The following is a 19,368-nucleotide window of genomic DNA, read 5'->3' as shown; positions in this document are numbered from 1 at the left end:
CGTGCAGTAGTTTATCAGTACGTTAAGGCGTGGCACGAGGAAATGCTGTTGCCTTTTACAGATCTCTGGACCGTGTAGCTTCCGAAACTGAGACATTGCCTGTGTATCAACTTTTATTGGTGTTCTACAGAACCATGGAGACCACACGTGGTTGAGGTGGAAGGAGTGACTGTTTCTAAAACTGTATTGAACTGCAAGTCATAAATTTTGTAGCATTTTGTGAGACGTTCTCTTGGACATTTTGAAATGAATGTAAAAATCTGGAAAATGTATCAGAGCTGCTCATGAAAGTGCGGGAGCATGAATGTAGGCTGTCCTTAACATTGCCTGCGTATCAGCTCGGCCGTTCAATTTCTAAAAAGCGTATTGAACTATGAGTCATAAGGATATGAGCAATTGGTTTTTGTGCAAATTTCTCATTTTAAAAAATCTGGAAAACATGGACATTTTATCAGCGCTGTCTTATTAAAGAGCTTGAGGACGAACGTAGGTTCTAAATTTAGAATTACATCAACACTGGTCTGCACTTACAAATTGCATGTTCCCTGTTGCAGTTGTCTTTAGTTCTTTTTTCTGCACGGTTTTTGCCTGGTGCCAGCTTTCAAAGTCAGTAAAACGGGTGAGGATGAGGAGGCAGAAGGACTGTACGGTAAACGGCTCGGGCGCGTCGTTGTTTGTCAGACGCGATACCGGAGGGGAGATACTTGATGAGCAGCGCAGCTGCCGCGGAACAGAAACCCGATTTAATGGTTGTAAAACAAACGTCAAAACAGGTGAACGTTGTTCTGAAACAAAAGGGAGGGGGGCACTATTAGCTGGCCCTGTGAGCGCATTTCATCACCGCTTGTCAAGAAAGCGGCTTTCAGAGCAGGCGACAAATTAGTTTCAAGTGTTAGCGCGCCAAAGCAGCGCGGGCTGTATTAACGCACTTTAATCAGCGATGTGTTAACACATTGCCAGTGCTGCTTGCCTTCCCTCCTTCAAGCTGCTCTGGAGAGGGAGAACTGTGATACTGTTCGGGCGGCCATGGCTTTTTCTGCTGTGGTGTTTTGAGTGTCCTGGTTAAAATTTACTATTAACATCGACAATGACCCCTTCTGGCCGCAGTAAAGCATGTTTTAACTGTGGCTCTAACCAAGGAGACAAACACCAGTGCCACGGGCTGGAAAAACCTGCAGTCATGTTGAGGCGCGGTGCTTTTCCCGTATCTTTTGAAGTCCAAGACGTAGCTGCAGCGGCAAATGTTGGTTATTTTGGGTCTGCAACAAGAGCGCCGAATGAAGACTTGATCAGAGCAGGTCAGGAATACCATCCCAAAGAAACCAAATAAGCAAATTAAGTGTGACCAGAAGCTTTAATTTCGGAGGCAGGGGGATTAAACCCATTTGATGAGAAGATTTAAGGGTGCAGGCTATGGGAACAAAGAAAAACTTCTAGCCAAGAGCAGGAATCTCTGAGAGTATTACTTAATCTCTTTGAATTTTATAAGCCCATCTCTCTGTGACGTGTAGTTTCTCCACTCTTCGTACATTTTCCAACCCTCATATCATAAGCTTTTATTGCACATTCCCTCTGCCGTGATTACTATTTGATAAACTGCAATTTGTCATCTTCCCTTGACCAGTGTATCCAATGAGCACATCTTAAACTTCAATGTTTTGGTTTTACCTTTGAATTAATGTGTTTTCCATTTTTTTACTTAAAATGAAGGAGATGCTATTTATTTAATTTTTTGTCTTACGTGTCGATTTTGTTGATGAACTCGACCAATTGCAATCTATCCCTAGCATGTTGTTGTAAGTCACGGTTAAGGGCAAATTTTGATTTAATCCAGTCCAAAAACTCGATCCAAAGTTTGATGCTCACCTCTTAGATTTATGTGTTCTGTTTTGTGTATTATGATTTGCTGTGCATTCATAAAAAGGTGAAAATGAATACTAGCATTACTGCCAGATAGCAGCATAACTGTGTTCAGCATCATTGTAATGCTTCTAGGAAGCAAATTTAATGGTGAAATGACTTCCTTTCCTTCCATTTTCCCTGCAGCAGACATTTCACACGCCCAGCCTGGGGGACGAAGAGTTTGAGATCCCGCCCATCACGCCTCCTCCCGAGGCCGAGACGGGCCTGGGGATGTCGGACACGGGCTCGCCCTTCTCCGGGCTCCCAGAACCCCAGTCATCGCAGAGGGGCCGATTTACCCCTCAGTTCCCCCCTCAGAGCCTGGAGCTGCCCTCCATCACCATATCCCGCAACCTTGCAGACCAGGAGGGCCCAGTCCTCAGCAGTGGCCTGCCCATGGTGAGTCCAAAGGTACGGCATGTGATAGGAGAGTCCACAGCTAGCTCAGCCTAGTATTACCAAGGACACAATCTGCAAGCACTTTACTGAGTACACAATCCGTAGAATGAGATATGCCAAAACGACTACGTCAAATAGTTCCAGAGGTAAAACATGATCCAAGCGCTCTTGTAATGTAATCATAGCATTTAATGGTTACAACATATGATTTCGTATGCTGTATATAATGTACAGATCCATTATATAATAATATTATATAATAGTTTGTATTTATAGTACTTGACCCATACTCCCAGAGGGGCCAGTTTACCCTCTGCTTCCCTCCTCTGAACATGAAGCTGCCGAATCTGTTTTGATGATGGATGTATTTGATAGTTCCACGATAGATCTGATTTTTACCAGACTATATGAGTAAAACTGTTGGAACTCACTTAAGCCCTCTTTATTCCTGTCTTTTTAGGATTACTTCAGATTTGTTTCCTTAATTTGAAGATTAAGCTTTGGTTGCTAAGTAGTGTGTGGGTATGGAGAGAAACTGTAAAATTGCTACAGCAAATATCAATATGAATATGCAATGCATTAAAAGCATATACTGTATATTCATATTTATGTAACACTGTGTGTGTGTGTGTGTATACTACACAACAAAATGTTCGATTCCAGAAGTACTACATATGGGAATTAAAAAGTACAGCTGAATCCATGTATTTATTTTTGTTGATGCTTCTGGAAACCTGAAGCATCAAAACCTGAAGCACCTCACTCAAGTCCATTGTCACCTGAGGTGTTTTGAAGACCTGAATCTGAAACTCAGTGTTTGAATACTCTGCTCTACTTTGTTTGGAGCTAAGAAAGGCACTGTAATTTTTTTGTTTGTTGAAAGGCACAGTACTTTTGGTTGCAGAGTCAGCAGCCGGTTTGTGGGCGGCTCCAAGAATCAATTACCAGGAGGCCAGTAGGCTGCCTAAGTCTTTGTCTGTGAAATAAGTCAATTCTGGGTCTATTTTGTTGAACTAGAAGCCTTTGCTTGTGATGCTAGGTGCACTGTGCTGTGTCACATCAATTTACAGCTTATTTTGGTTTCTAGTTCTTGTGGAATCGACGCTTTTGTCTCAGCCAATCCATGCAAACCTCTGTTCAGATAAAACCAAAAGTATGGCCAATGGTGGTGCTTAGCTACCGATGGCACGTCCTCAGTGATGTGCCCATTTGCACATTGCTCTCTCACTCTTTTTCTGTCTCTCTTTGCTCCACCCCTCTGCGCCTCTCTTTGTCTGTGCAGAGACAGGGGGCAGAAACTCTATGTCAGCACAATGTTGTTTGTCCTTCACTCAAAACAGGTGCACATAAGACCATACGGCAAGTTACAACGTGGGCCACACTGTGTTACAAAAACATTTTCTTACAGATTTGCAACTTCACCTTTTTTGACCATATAACCCTCTTATGATGTGGATCCTCTGGATGCCTTTAAGTCTTGGTGGGGGTCCATGGACCAGAAACGGTTAAAAACCCATTTGTCAGAAGAATGAGACAATCATTGTTTAGATTTCCAGGTTTTTGTCAAATGTGTTATAAAAAAAATCTCTAAAGTGCCACATTTAAAAAATGTGACATTGGATGCAAAGTGCATTAGAGCAATTAAAATGAGACTATTTTATTGCTGTTATAAAATAAGTACGATTTTATACACTGTTTACAGGTTTATTATTGCTGTATAATTCAAGTGGCAAGATCTGGGTTACGAGTCTGAGGTTTAGCTTGTGGTTTTTGTCAGCAATGAGGGCTAAGACAGCACACCACACAATTTAGACTGCATATAAATCCAGGCCTAACACCAAATTTGCCACACATATGGAGAAGTGCGCTGATATTAGAGACATTTATTTACATTCCAATTTATGCATGCGCTATAAATTTTTACAGCTTTTTCCCCCCCTCTCCTTTCTGCTGGCATCTAGAAATAATTGCAGCTTTTAAAATGGCTATGCCACATAGTGGAGGCTCCAAGGCTTTTTGCCTTAAGAATTTTCATTTCATGGTCAGTTAAGCTGTCTACATCCAGAAGAAATGGAACCTTAAAACAATTAGAGTGCTGACTATTCTCATGACTTCATAGAGGATTACAGATATTATTCTGAAACAGTAGGCCCCTTTAATAGCTTCTGTATGCTCCATGTTTTGTGAGTAGACTTTATTTAAACACTAGAATCAGCATGGAGTTCCGTTTCAGACCTCATTCGTATTGTAGTTGCTGTAGCAGTTGACGATCTCAGCAGAATTGGCAAAGGCTCTCATTGACATGTATTTATTAGCTATATAGATTTTAGCATGAGAAGTGTAACAAATTGGCAATATTCTCATTTTTCTTTTTAATATAGTTCCTGAATGGAAAGAGAAAATGATCTTCAAAAGATAATCTTAAACTGTCCATTTGAAATGTTCAGTCCCATTACTCATTATGGCTACCTTTATGGAGCAACAGTAAAGAATAAGTAGTAGGTTATATTCAATTTATGATTGGTTTATTTTTTGTAGTGCTCAAATATGTTACCCCAATTTTTCTTTTTTTTTTTTAATAATCTGGTAAAATGTTAAATTATAAAATATTAAAGACGAAGAAAAATATTTCATGAAACAATTTCATGAATAAAAAAAGCAATATTCATGAATAAAATTGAATCAGACACTTCACTTTTACTGAGGTGATAATGGTGAAACATGAAATTCCTTCAAATGAATTAAAGAATAGCTATTTAATCAGTTTCAGATGAAAAGCATTGATTTTCAGAAGTTTTCAAGACCACCGTCTCATATAGCAAACAAGCAAGCTGAACATGGTTAGAAACACACCAAGTTATTAAAACAATCGTTGGACAAGTAAACAATGCGTCATTTTGTATTTTGTTGGAAATAATCAATATGGTGATTAATACTAACAACATTGCTCAGAGAATAGGTTTTTATACTTTTCGTTTCCAAACCCTTTTGTCAGTATATGACTACTGAGTTGACTTCTATAGATGATATCGTCGGATGTATGGGGGGATTTCCGCTATACAGAATCTTTCAAGATCTTTCAGATCCTTTGAGCTTGTGGACCCCGCCCTCTTCTTTTCAAACTAATGCTAACTTTAATTGGAGCAAGATGTTATGGCCAGATGTGCAGTCGAAATTAAACTTGTTGGCCAAACACACCAGCGGTGGGTTTGGCATTGGAAGAGAGACACTTACGTTGGAAAGGACGGCAAACCTACTGATGAATCTTGGATGTTTAGGGTTTGCTTTGCATGTACTGGTCTTGTGGCTGGTGTTAAGATCAATGGGATCATAAACTACCAAAAGATTTTTGTATCACCTCCCTTCTGAGTATACCTCAGAAGTATTCGAGAAAAGGTCAACTGGCCATCTCCAAATTGAAACACAACCGAAACTAGCATAGGGCCTACAGTTGCAGACCGAACACCTGTGGGATCTTGAAAGATTCTGTATGGAGGACTGGTCAGAGATTTCCTCAATATGTTGACCAGTCTCTCAGTATAGAAGAGAACTCAGTAGTGTTTCCATTGCCAAAGAAGTGCACACAAAGTACTAAAAATGGGTCTGCCAATAATTATGACATCTTTTTGGGAAATAATAGTGTTATTCATTTAAAGAAAATAACTTTAAAAATGGGAAAAGGCACCATCTGTTTGACCGCAATTTAGCTCATTACTCGTGTTGTTTATTTTATACAGGCTTTTATGCTCATCTTTATCAAGGGTGCCAATAATTTTGGAGTGCGCGGTACTTAGAAGCCATTTCAGAGGTTTTCCGCGAGCGTGCGAGGTTATATTAGCATGTGACTCTTGTGGAGAAGGCAGTGATTTGCATGCCGTTTGCTCCATCTGTTGCCGGGTTTTAATGGTCTGCCCGTATTCATCGGCTGCATGTGGTTATGCACCGAGCTTGTGGGTTTCGCGGCGTGCCAGCTCTGAGGATCAGATCTAGCTAAGTGCTGCTGTTTTGGCTGTTATTTCAAATTGTTTCCATACAATGCATCTTTTTGCAAGGGAGGCCGCATTCAAGTTCAGGGCCTCGGTGTGTTGCTATGGTTTCGTGCCCCAGACCTTTCAAAATCTATCAAATCCACCTATTTTCCGCCACTGTAGATAGCTTATGAAAATGTAAAAGGTTCAGCAACCACTCTAAATATCTGAGTAGTCTGTCCCCGTACAAAGCCAGTATTTTCAAGTGAATGTTTTTTTTTTTTGAACGTACAACTTCAGCGAAATAAATCTTTTATTTGATGACCTATGCAATTATTTTGTGAAATTGAATGGCGTTTTAATGCTCGAGCACTTGTTTGGAGTACTTGCTCACTGTAGTTAATTGACGATACATTACAAGGTAAAAATGCGCAGTTAAAATCTGATGAATTCCAGGTGTTCCTCAAGTCATTTTCCTAACTCATCATATTAATCATCAGTCCTTCAAAGTGAGAATGGGGAAAAGCTTGCAACAAAACGAGCTCTGCGCTCCTCCTAGTACATTTTGAAGTTAACTCTCTTTAGGTGAATCGGCAGGTGTTGGGCTAATTCCTCGGCCCCGGTGCTTCACATATCACTTTGTAAATTGGCCGCAGATGCTCTCCCTCTACCAGGCGATGTTTCTGAGCCGCGGTACTCTCTCGCGAGCCCAGAATGTGAAGTCATTATTTATTTAATCTGCTCTCCTAACAAGCCCGTGACTTTCATTTTCGTTTCCCAGTATGTGTCCCTCAGTCCATTAGATCCTCTGATTTGTGATTTGGTCTCAGTCCTGTTCGCTACTGTTGGAGGTAAAGCCGCCACCACCATTTCATCCTGATCCCCCTTCATGCTTTTTTTATAGTACAGATCACAGTGCTGAACACTGTTACCAAGCGTGCCCATAAACTAGGGATATTTTTCTGCAGTGCAGTATGGTTGAGAAACTAAAAATAAAAAATTAAATAAAATTCTGTCATTTCTTCTCCTAATTAGGTTCAACTGTTCTGAATGTTCATCATATTTATTACTAACAAGAGCAGAAATCAATAAGTGTAGTCTTTAATTATAATATGTTTTTTTTCCTGCTGACTAGCACAGAATGGTGCAAATAGCTTTATTAATGTTAGCCAATATTCATTGATTGTATTGTTTTAAAACCACATTAAAATGGAAAGACTTTGGGAGTATCTCAGTGGCGTTATATGCTGGTCAGTGAATATAAATCAGCTTGTTGGGAATCAGCTCTTTCCCCTGTAAGCTGCACCAAAGATTCGGGAAGACATGTTTGCAATAGACCTACTGCATATAATGACAGCGACCTGTGTTTATTAATATTACGCTGCATCTGCCATTCTGATCTATTGGATTTGCTCAAACCAGTGTGTTGAAAATGAAATCCCAGCAGTAAGGTTTCACAAATGATGTTCATGGTTTGATGAGGTCTTTCATTTCCCTTATTTTTCATTTAAAAAACCTGGTCCCTTGCGGGTTGTCTGTTTAGATAACCATCTGGAAAGTGGCAGGTCACAGGGTGGTGCTTTCTCAGAAAATATAACATATGACCAGTGTTGCAAAAAAAGATGCTTTTTTAAGCCATAAAAAAACACATTTCTGCTATCTCGTTTCCAAGCAGAGCTGCATTGACATCAGCTGTACATCAATTTCAGAAAGTGGATTCCCCCCTCCCGTCTCTTTTTTTCTTTTTACTAGACATCTATTGTGACATATTGGGTCAGTCAGAAATGAAAGATATTCATGCAAGCATGCAGCACTGTAATGAAGTCTCAGTCTGACCTTCTATGTGATTGATTTTGTAATTTAGTTTTCTCAGGCACTGCTTGAAATGAAATGAAATCATGTTGAACAAGTTTTAAATACCCACAGTGCACCGGGAGAGGCGGGCAAGGGACAGCGATGGGGAGGGGTACATGAGGGCTGAAGCCTTCTCGGACAAGGAAAAAGAAGGGCGGGGGAGGGGAGGGCTGGTGGAAGGTGGGGAACAAAATAAAAGAATAAGTGTTGGGGAGGATTGTGTGTGAGAAAGACATTGCAGTAAGGTGTGCTCAAGAGAATGGAGGAGGGGAGGTGGACAATTTATCCTCATGTTATTATAGCTTTTGCCAGCATTCAGTATTAGATTTTTCCTATTTGGCTTAAGCACGGGCTTCTGCAGGTAGCCGTAAATGGGAAAATAAAATAGTGTTTCCGTTTAAAAGCACAGCAAAGGAATATGTGCAGGGGACTGATAAACTATCTTTAATAGGACTGACCTTTCATGCTGGTGAAAGTTACTGGGGGACTCATCCTCATAATTACCATATAGATTATTTTACTCTCCTCCCGCAATGAAACATTTCCAAGAGCACTGTTGCTGATTGAATGGAAATTGAACTTGTTAACATTCTTTTCAGACACTTCCAGTGCCGCCGTTAATAAATTCTACACCTCCCCAAATTCTAGTCCCAGTATCTGTCGGAACAGACCGTAGAATCTGCTCATGGAGATCACTCTTGAGATTCTGCGCTGCGGAAGCATGGATGGCCAATATTTTATTTCTGCTTATCCATGTTGTGGCAGGACCTGAGCAATTATTTCTTTGTGCGGCATCTTAACAATTCATCAGCAGATTTGATAGAGGGAAGAGGACATAACAAGTGACACACCTCTTATTAAAGCAACTATGGTGACTCAGTTAACATGCTTGGGATATCCCAACAGCTGAAACAATTGTAGTGTCTTTTTTTGTGTTTTAACGATACAATATATATATATATTTTTTGCTTCCATTTTAACTCCCAAGAGTTGCTGAATTTCGTATTGCAGAATGTTTTATGCACCTTCACTGAGCTGCCTGATAGCAGTGAAATATTATTTATTCTGTATTATACCATGCTTGGTTTGTGATGCCTATTCATTGTCACATAGCCAGTCCAAACCAGTTAGTCCACATCACCAGTCAAAACAGGTTAGTCAACATCGCCAGTCAAAACAGGGTAGTCTACATCACCAGTCCAAACCGGTTAGTACATATAGTCAGTCCAAACCAGTTAGTACACATAGCCAGTCCAAACCAGTTAGTACACAGAGCCAGTCCAAACCAGTTAGTCCGCATCCCCAGTCCAGACAGGTTAGTCCACATCACCAGTCCAAACCAGTTAGTACACAGAGTCAGTCCAAACCAGTTAATACACAGAGCCAGTCCAAACCAGTTAGTACACAGACCCAGTCCAAACCAGTTAGTCCACATCACCAGTTTAAACAGGTTAGTCCACATCACCAGTCCAAACCAGTTAATACGCATAGCCAGTTCAAACAAGTTAATACACAGAGCAAGTCCAAACCAGTTAGTCCACATTGCCAGTCAAAACAGGTTAGTCCACATAGCCAGTCCAAACCAGTTAGTACACAGAGCCAGTCCAAACCAGTTAGTCCACATCACCATTCCAGATAGGTTAGTCCACATCGCCAGTCCAAACCAGTTAGTACACATAGCCAGTCCAAACCAGTTAGTACACAGAGCCAGTCCAAACCAGTTAGTACACAGAGTCAGTCCAAACCAGTTAATACACATAGCCAGTCCAAACCAGTTAGTACACAGAGCCAGTCCAAACCAGTTAGTACACAGAGCCAGTCCAAACCAGTTAGTCCACATCACCAGTCAATACCAGTTAGTCCAGATTACCAGTCAAAACCAGTTATTCCTCACTGCCAGTCCAAACCACTTAGTACACATAGCCAGACAAAAATGACCTTGCAAGGCTTTTCCAGTTATCTGCTGGAGCATGTCCAACATTACACCTATAAATATTTTTTTTACAGTATTGCAGGCATTATGATCATTATTTTTCATAATTATAGGTTCTAATTTGATTGGTTGGCCAAGCCTGACCAGTTAAGCCTGACCAGTCACTTTTTGAAATTTACATTTATTTGAAATTTGTGTACATTTACAGCTTTCTCATAAACTCTCAGTGGTATTCACAAGGCCAGTTTCCAGCATGGAGGATTTTAACCCAGAGGTGCTTTCTTTGTCACGTCAGCATTTATTTCACTCACAGACCACCTAGCAACAGTTGAAGCTGTTAAGAATGTGCCTGGTCTCATCAAGAAAACCTCGTTCTCCTTCATTAGTGATGCCTTGAGCTGAATTGGCCTTCCTCGCTGTTGGTAACCACGAGCTGACAACTAAGCTGACTTCTGTTTTCTTTCTTGTTCGAATGCTACTTTCTGGGTCACTGGATTTTCACATGTGTGCATTATCCTAAAGGGAGATGAAAAAATTTCTTCGGCCCCTTGTGCTTGGGTACGGGGTGAAAGCAAGACACTAGTGGCTAGCCAGACGGAATAATGTGCATTCCCCAGAGTCGCCCTGGCGTTGGACAAACAAGAAAGTGGCTATTAATTGGTGTTGCACATGCAGTAGCCATTTCTATCGCAGTGCAAATCAAAGCTGTGGCTAGATATGAGAAAAATGAATTGCCCCAGCCTCACCTGCTCATGTGTTTGGATGGTTTTGTCAGCTTTGAGCATACATAGACTTAGCCAGACAGTAGGTAGTGAGATGGTGTTTGTGTTCAGTGTAAGATTACACTGTTTAAATATTTTGTTAATATTAATCAGCATCAAATGCGACACTAAGAGCATTCAAAATCAAGAGGCTTATTTTTTTGCATCTCAGGCTTATGGTAATGCACCATGTGGCCTTTTTAACTGTAACAAACGGATCTATTTAAAATAATTACTGCAGTTCTAGTTACTGTATCACAGACGTATTTACATTGCAAGCATTCAGTTAGAAAGATTACAAATAGCTGCCTTGACATTTCCTTGGGGAAATGCATGTTGATTTTGTGGCAGCGCTCTTGAGCAGCAAATGATAAATTGCCTGTGGGAGAAAATCTAAACCTCTCCATGGCCTTGCTTGCTTTCTCCATAAACTGCAGAAATCACATATTCACTCCTGCAGCTGAATTGCACCACTGGGTTTGTGCGAAAGCATTATTACACGGATGCCAGTAGCTACTGATTACAGAATTTTATTCAGAATGCATCTTGGATGTACACAATTATCAGAAGCTAGACCTACAGTGGCATCTTTGTGCACATAGTGATGAAGATGATCTTTAAGATCATCTTGGGCCCTGCAGCACAACACTGTCTCTGGTTTCTAGTTTGTGAACATTTGGAAAAGGAAGCACGCCAAATCAAATTATTCACATACCCTAGTGAGCCACATATTATTGACATATTACTTCAAGTAAACATTTTTCTGTTATATATTTTTCTTTAAGTTTTTATATTCATTTTACACAAGCAGCTTAATCTCCTGGGGAGTCTGTTATAATATTTCTGTGGGTTGAATGATATTTAATGTAAATCATAAGAACAAGGTGGGAAACAGAAATACACATAATCTGTGTGGCAATTTAGCATAAATTTCTAGTCCTCATTAATTAATTTTATAACAATATAATACAATAACATCATATAATTAATTAGTGTACATCTGAATGATGAAAATTATAAAGATGGCAATCAAACATTTTTTGGGGATTTTGTTGGACGTCCTCCGCTTCCTAAGAAGTAGCAGATAGCGAATAGAGAAATAATCTCAAAAAATCTATATATTTTTTCTTTTTATTTGAGAAGGTGTTATTGTGTGAAATAAGGAGTTCAGGAGGTCCCTTCAATAAAGGCAGCTGCATGGGCCCTGATATTGTGTTGATGTAGAGAGAGATTGGGTTTATGCTCCTGAATACCAGATGGATGTGCCGAGGGGGAACAAATCACCTTTTTGTTGTGTTCAGTTATTTCTCGGTATTCCTTGTCAGCATCCGCGCCCTCCTGATCAGTCTCCCCACTGCGAGACGGGCAGCTCCTGTAATTTCACTCTCGGCACAATCAATGAATTCTCTGCCCACTTTCCGCGAGAGCCTTAGAAGACGTAAACGCTTTATCAAGAGCGTTCGCGAAAAAATATGAAGATGCTGTAATATTGTAGGCAGAAAAAGGGGAGGGGGGTTTCCTCACACTACTGTTCAGAATTCATCCCGCTAAGATGACTTATAGAGTTGATTATTGAGAAATATTCTATATTCTTTGAAGGGGGAAAAAATATATGTTTTACTCCAGTCGAAGTGTGATATATGAGACCTGCCAGCAGATGAAATTTCTTCACCAGACATTCTGGAGGTATATTTTTTTGCCTCCATCACAGAAGCCGTCAAAGTTATAACCTTCTAAGAATGTCAGGCTCCGCTGAAAAAGATATAATTTTGACTTGGCAGGCATTTTTATCCAAACTGACTTGCAGTCATTGTGCATACAAATAACAGCCCGCACGATGCAGTGTCAGTGATACAGCAACGGCAGCGGGATGGGCTGGTGCTCAAATCCTTCTGTTTGAACTTAAACCGCTGATTATCCACTCTACTCATGTAAACCCACACATGTAAAATCTCATGTAAACCCATAAACCCATTCATAGGTTTTCACAATAGAACATCACATCGCTGTTTACAGTGACGGAAGGCAGGTTCTCTGCATTAAGTCTATTATGGTTGGATTTTCTTGTTTGTTAACATTAGGCATGGATTCATGATGGACCTGGAACAAAGAGGAAATATTGACGAAATAAATAATTTTCTCCTCTTCTGATTCAGAACATTAGACAGGCCCACCTTCGTCAGTATCACCCCAGTCCTTCGGTGGTCATGAGGTCCATCGTCACCATGAACAATCCTTCGGCCATGATGTCAGGAAACCAGCTGACCACCATCAACCAATCCCAGCTGAGCGCGCAGCTGGGCTTAAACATGAATGGACCAAACATTCCCCACACCTCGCCCTCACCCCCTGCCAGCAAGTCTGCCACACCTTCCCCTTCCAGCTCCATCAACGAAGAGGACCCAGACGATGGCAACAGGGTGAGTGTGTGCAATGTGTTGATGCACACTCGTTTGTAACACTTTGCTGTTCTAGAATGTTGCTTGCATGTATTTGACAGACTTTCCTTTCCACACTGAGCCGATTATGTGATTCAATATGTTCCCCCTGCTTTTAAGACCATTGAAATCAAATGTGAATTGCAATCGAAATACAGAGACATACAGTCTCCTTTACCTGACCTGCTGACATAACACGTTACATTCTTTTTAAATGGAGTCACGTTCATTACGCTACCATCGATTCTGTGTCAGGTGATCGGAGAGAAGCGCCCCGCCCCGGACACCGCGAAAAAGCCCAAGACGCCCAAAAAGAAGAAAAAGAAAGACCCGAACGAGCCACAGAAGCCCGTCTCCGCATACGCCCTGTTCTTCAGGGACACCCAGGCTGCCATCAAGGGCCAGAACCCCAACGCCACCTTCGGGGAGGTGTCCAAAATCGTGGCCTCCATGTGGGACGGCCTGGGGGAGGAGCAGAAGCAGGTGATGTCACAAGGGGCCCCGTTCCGCCGATGGCTGCCGCGCACGATATATATGCGGCGTGTATATATGCGGCGCACATAGCCGTATTTCTCACACCTGGGGATTTTCAGTGTGTTGAATTCATTGTGAATGCAGTGTGGTGCATTATTAATCAGTTGTTATTTACACCTCTCCCGTGTTTTATTGCAGGTCTATAAAAGCAAGACGGAAGCTGCCAAGAAAGAATATTTAAAGGCCCTCGCTGCGTATCGTGCCAGTTTGGTTTCAAAGGTGAGAACTTCGCGCCGCACTCACTAATCAGAAAAGATATTAAAAGAGAACCGTCTGTATCGGAAAAGCGCTGTCAGAACTGCCGTGTTTGAGCGACATGGAATAACGGGCGAAAATGGCGATTTCTTCTCCCCCTCTCCCTCAGGCGGCGGCGGAGTCGGCCGAGGCCCAGACCATGCGCTCGGTCCAGCAGACGCTGGCCTCCACCAACCTTTCGCCCTCGCTGATGCTGAGCCCGCCCCTGTCCCAGCACCCCTCAATGTCGGCGGCGGCGGCAGCCGCCCAGGCCCTACAGCAAGCACTGCCACGCGCCATTGCCCCCAAGCCCCTCCAGATGCGCCTCCCCGGCAGCCAGATCGTCACCTCAGTGACGGTGGCGCCCCAGAACCTGCCCGCCGGCACACCCTCCCAGCTGATGGGTCAGATGGGCGTGGGCGGGGCCATGGGGGCGGGGCAGCAGATGAGCCCGCCCATGCAGCCCGCCCAGCGCCACCACCTCCAGCAGCTCCAGCAGCAGCAGCAGCACCTGCAGCACCACCAGATGCAGCAGCAGCAGCTGCACCATCAGCAAATCCAGCAGCAGATGCAGCATCAGCATTTTCAGCAGCATCTCCAGCAGCAGCTACAGCAGCACCACCTGCAGCAGCAGCAGCAGCAACAGCAGCAAATGCAGCATCAGCAGCAAATTCAGCTACAGCACATGCAGCTGCAGCAGTTGCATCAACAGCAAATGCAGCAGCTCCAACAACAGCAGCAGCAGCAGCAGCACCCATCCCAATGTTCCCCATCCCAGCATTCCCCAGGGACGCCCCAGTCTGTAGGCGGATCTGTCTCCTTAGGAAGCCCCCAACCTGCCTCCCAGCAGCAGCATCAGTCCCAAATACAGGCCCACGCCCATGCTCATGCCCAGGTCCTGTCCCAGGTCAGCATCTACTGAGCCAAAATTATATTTCAAAGAAGAGGAATATAATAAAAGCATCTTTCCATGTTGCTTTTCTACGTTGCACTTAAGAAGTGTGTATAAATGTGTTTCACTAGGGACTGTCCATTGGTAATGATATGCAGACGTGCATACAGGAACAAATATCTGAAATGGATTTTGTCTATAAAATAGGCTGTATTATGGAAAAAGTCAATGGACAAATGTTTTTTTTTTCTCTCTCTCAGTTGCTCTGTATTCAAATAAAAACACTGACTTGAGGTACATAAACAGAAAGTTAAACTGTAAATTTCACAGGGAAATGTCCTGCTCTTATTTAATGGGAAAGCTTTATTTATGAGGTTGATGGTGGCAGTTCAGCTGTATGTACTGTGTGGGCGAAATGAACGGATTTGGACATTTGTGGAATGTTCTGTGGGCATGCCCGATGTGTGGTTTATCTTCATGGGAGCAGTTTTAAACAAAAGGGAATGCCCGGACACCACGAATGGAAATACTGGTAACCAGTATCGTGCTCGAAAAATGGGAGTTTCTTCACAGGCCAGTATCTTGTGAGCCTTTTTTTCCAACATTACTACAGACTATAGATTTCACTTCTGTACTCTCTTTGAAAAAAATTAATAAAAAATCATTAGAATTTTCATTTCAAGCCAGAGGATCATTCTTCTTGTGACAAGAGCACACTAAGGGAAGTGTTCATGACATTGTTTCATATAGAGGAATGGACAGTGGGATGAGACCTGCCATAGACCGTTCATGTCGTTGTGTTAACTGTGATGGTACTCTACTGCAAGTGTCTGAAGAGAAGAGTCAGATCTGCACTGAAAATATGAAAATATTAAGATATCCCAAATCTCCTTCTCTCAAAAACTCACACTATATAAATGGTACTCCAAAAAAAAGGATTGCCCTCTCACTTAATTGTTTTTACCTCAGATTTTTCGGACTCTAAATTATGTCTATTTTTTTTTTTAAAGGTGATATTTTATGGTACAGTATGTGTAAATTAGAGGCTCTTGGTTGATGGTTTAATGATTTATGTATTTTTACACTATTGCTTGATACTACAAACTAATCGAAAGCGAAAAGGAAAAAAAAGCTTTGTGGAACCATTCTGTTGCACTGTCAAATCCAATTTAAAAAGGCATGGTAGTACTTTGTGCCAGCTGTACAGAAATACGAAAAGAAAAAAGATGTACATTTTTCATATCACATTGTAAAATTTTTAATCTGTGAGGCTTTAATTAAATCATTGGTAAAACGACCTGTGAATTGCAACATCACATTCTGCATTTCGCATTTCTGCTGTTTTATACTTTTTTATGAGTTATAATGGCAGTAATTAAGTTGTTTGTATTTTGCTTACAAAAAACAACTGCTTTTTATCCCTTTCTATAGAATAAATTCTGTTTTCAAGCTCTCTAGGCATATTAATTTGAAAATGAGTTTTGCTTGGTCATGAAGTAAAACATTCCATCACTAATATGATATTAGCCATAATTTTTGTATGAAGTACAACATATTTCCTTGTGTCTCCTCGTTTGCGATTAAAAAATAATAATGAACACAAACACTTATTCTGAGGAATCTGTTCATTTCAAGCCATAAGGTTGAAAAACGCATTTGCTGTGAAGTAGATGGAGTCTTTAAATGAAAAAAATACCGGGAAATTAAGCATTAAATCCTTTTAATTTTTCGATTATAAATATGTGCCATCTTGATTTCAATCAGAATTACCTTGTAATCTAGTGTTTGAAAACTGTTCAGATGGCATACTTATTCAAACAGTGTCTTATTCTGGTTGATTAATAGACTCAATCCTTTTTTTGGATGTCTAAATCACTACATTTTCAAGATGGCCCAGGGGTGTTCTGTTCTCAGTAGACAATTGGGATTGGGGGGAGGGTAGAATAGCAAACACTAATTATCATAAATCCACTATAAGCATGCAAAGCAGCTGGACTGCCGCTTTCTCGATCTGTCACATTTGGACCAGATAGGATTTTGTCTCAAATAAATTTAAATACAAATTTAGAGTAGGGGAAACACTGCTATGCCATGTTTCAAGCACTCTTATTAGATGTTAAAAGGCATTATTTAATTAATGAGCTTTTAAAATGTATTTGTAATGTGGAGAATATTGAGGAAAATCTACAATTGTGATGTTTCCTCTCTCCAATTCAGTGTGGGTACAATTCCCATTTCTCTTGCATGATTAATTATAGCATCTGTCCTGTCAGAGGCTATAGTGAAGAGGTCTGTTGGAAAACTGCAAATAAGCGCTGGCAACAATCTTAAAGTGCTTATGATAAAATGAAAATTAAAAACAGCAAGTGTTGTGCGTGACCTGAATCTTAATAAGGGGAATGAGAGAATCTTGAAATTGGTGTCCATGGCGACCAAACACAAGATTTTAAAACACACAATAATGAGGCTCTGGGAAATGGTATTTATTATTCTGATCTGATTTATGGTGAAGGATATTAATAATGCATGTCACTCTTGTTATTCCATAACCCCTCAGGCATCATGTTCATTTTGTACAAATATTTCACAGCAAGGGTTGCAGCTATATGACTTTCATTAAAGGTTGCAAATAATTTAAAAACCCTTTTAATTGCATAATGCATGTGAAAAAAAACAAAGGTACTGAATGAACCTTAATGAAAATAAGCGCTAATGAAAATGGAGGCTGATGGGGAAAGCGGAGATTTGAAAAATTTGAACGCCATTGTCTCAACAAATAATTAAACCAGCCTTTTGTGCTCAATTGGATTTATTCAGTCTCTTCGCAAGGCTTTATTTTGAAACGCATTAGTGAGGAAATATATACAGTAGTTCAGGTTCATCAGTGGTGTTATAAATTGACCTTGAAACTATTCCTTCAATGTAGTAAGCATATTAATGGAGCTTTCTGCAGTCGTATCTTTAAATACCAAATAAATTTGCATTAAAGCGACCCATATCTGCGGTCTTCATTAAGCTGCCCCTCCCCTTCTGTTTTTCTTCCCTCTGGTCCAGTATGTAGTAGTGTACTGTGTGAAATGGAGGAGCCAGTTGTTCGAAGCGGCGTTCATTTTTTTCCCTTGTTTGATAGAACGTGTCGTGTTCCTGCTGACTGCACAGATACAATGTTAAGTGAACAATAGCCCCGGCTGCCGCTGACCTGCAGGCCCACGCCATGGCCGAGCCTGGGCTGGGACACTGCTAGACATTAACCAACCTCGCTGCCCATCTCTAATTAACATGTGCTCCCTCACAAAGAACACAAAGGTCATTCCCTGGCTCCTGACACTGCTGATTTCGAGAAGACTGTTGATTTCCGAGTGCAGCGGTAAGCTTCATATTCCACGGCCTTGCCAACACAAGGGGTACAGAGAAGTATCAGGTTCTGAAGGAGGTATAGTTGATGTAAGAAAATGATCATTATAGTTGCAACAAAGATGACGATATTTCTTATATAAAGTGGGTGATGTGGACATGCTGAAATCTTCAAATCATGCAACCTAAAAGACGAATGTTTAGTATAAGAGGAAGAGATGGTCTTTTTATTCAGTGCTGGGTACTAATTTCACAGAAATAACAATAAATGAAGGACAGCTACTTGGTAAGTCATTGCACCATTTGAAAGTTGTTGTAGGAGAAAATGCAAGTCTTGGTGTTGCCAATATTATTATTAGTTGTATTGGCCAGCCCTCAAATTATTCCTGTCAGGTAAAAGGCCAATATATTTGAATATAAACTGGATCAACCATATTCTACATAAGACCAGCGATTTTAACCTTTGACCGCATCAATCTTAACAGATCTTGGAAGGGTAAGTAGATTGCAGGAGAAGAACATATACAGAAGCTATTTGGCAGCATATTTGATAATTGGCTGGGATCAGTCAGGGCCGCTGACCAACGAGTGAGTCAAGTGTGGGTGCAATGCATACTTTATACCACCATATGCTTCTTAAAAATACATGTCATTAGGGATATTTACACTGAACAATGCTTGCCACCTCTCACCCTTATGATTTTTAAAGTGTTTTACTGTGGCCTGTCTTTGAGTTTTTGTTTTAATCTCTTTGTCCTGTGGTCCAAAGATAAGTTGCAATATCAATTAAATCTGTACCATTTTCTAAATTAACCATACCATGTACATGTAGTAGAAGGATATTGATTTTTTTTCTTCACTGTTATGAGGCTGTTTCTCCATCCATGTTTTACTTCCTCCATAGTTTTCTAACAGAACCCCATTTTATTGTGTTGCACAGATGAGCGCTTCATAATTAGTCCATAATTGTGTAATTAGTCATGTGTCTTTGCCAGCCCACAAACAATTGCTGAACTTGGATTGCCTACAGGGTCCACAGGATTTCCAATTCAGGTTGACAGTCTAGATGGTCATGTTTATCATTATTTCTCCAGGCTCA

At 41.0% G+C, this 19,368-nt stretch overlaps 1 protein-coding gene across 4 annotated transcripts in view; it reads left to right on the top strand.

Moving 5' to 3' along the window:
* The window catches only part of LOC135255075 (TOX high mobility group box family member 3-like), a 64,465-nt gene extending 48,234 nt beyond the window's left edge, over positions 1–16,231 (top strand). Inside the window, exons 3-7 of one of the 4 annotated variants that reach the window (XM_064335811.1) lie at positions 2,050–2,301; positions 12,974–13,237; positions 13,511–13,738; positions 13,928–14,008; positions 14,154–16,231. In XM_064335811.1, coding sequence (XP_064191881.1) covers positions 2,050–2,301; positions 12,974–13,237; positions 13,511–13,738; positions 13,928–14,008; positions 14,154–14,945 — 1,617 coding nt within the window. In that variant the 3' untranslated portion in view covers positions 14,946–16,231. Of the gene's footprint in view, positions 1–2,046; positions 2,314–12,973; positions 13,238–13,510; positions 13,739–13,927; positions 14,009–14,153 lie in introns of all 4 variants that reach the window. The other 3 variants (XM_064335809.1, XM_064335810.1, XM_064335808.1) reach the window with 3 other exon arrangements.
* The last annotated feature ends 3,137 nt before the right edge of the window (positions 16,232–19,368 follow it).

This window comes from Anguilla rostrata, chromosome 5 (genome assembly GCF_018555375.3).
Source record: "Anguilla rostrata isolate EN2019 chromosome 5, ASM1855537v3, whole genome shotgun sequence".
NCBI lineage: Eukaryota > Metazoa > Chordata > Actinopteri > Anguilliformes > Anguillidae > Anguilla > Anguilla rostrata.
Note: the sequence above shows the minus strand (reverse complement) of the source record. Positions and strands in the feature narration are given on the sequence as shown.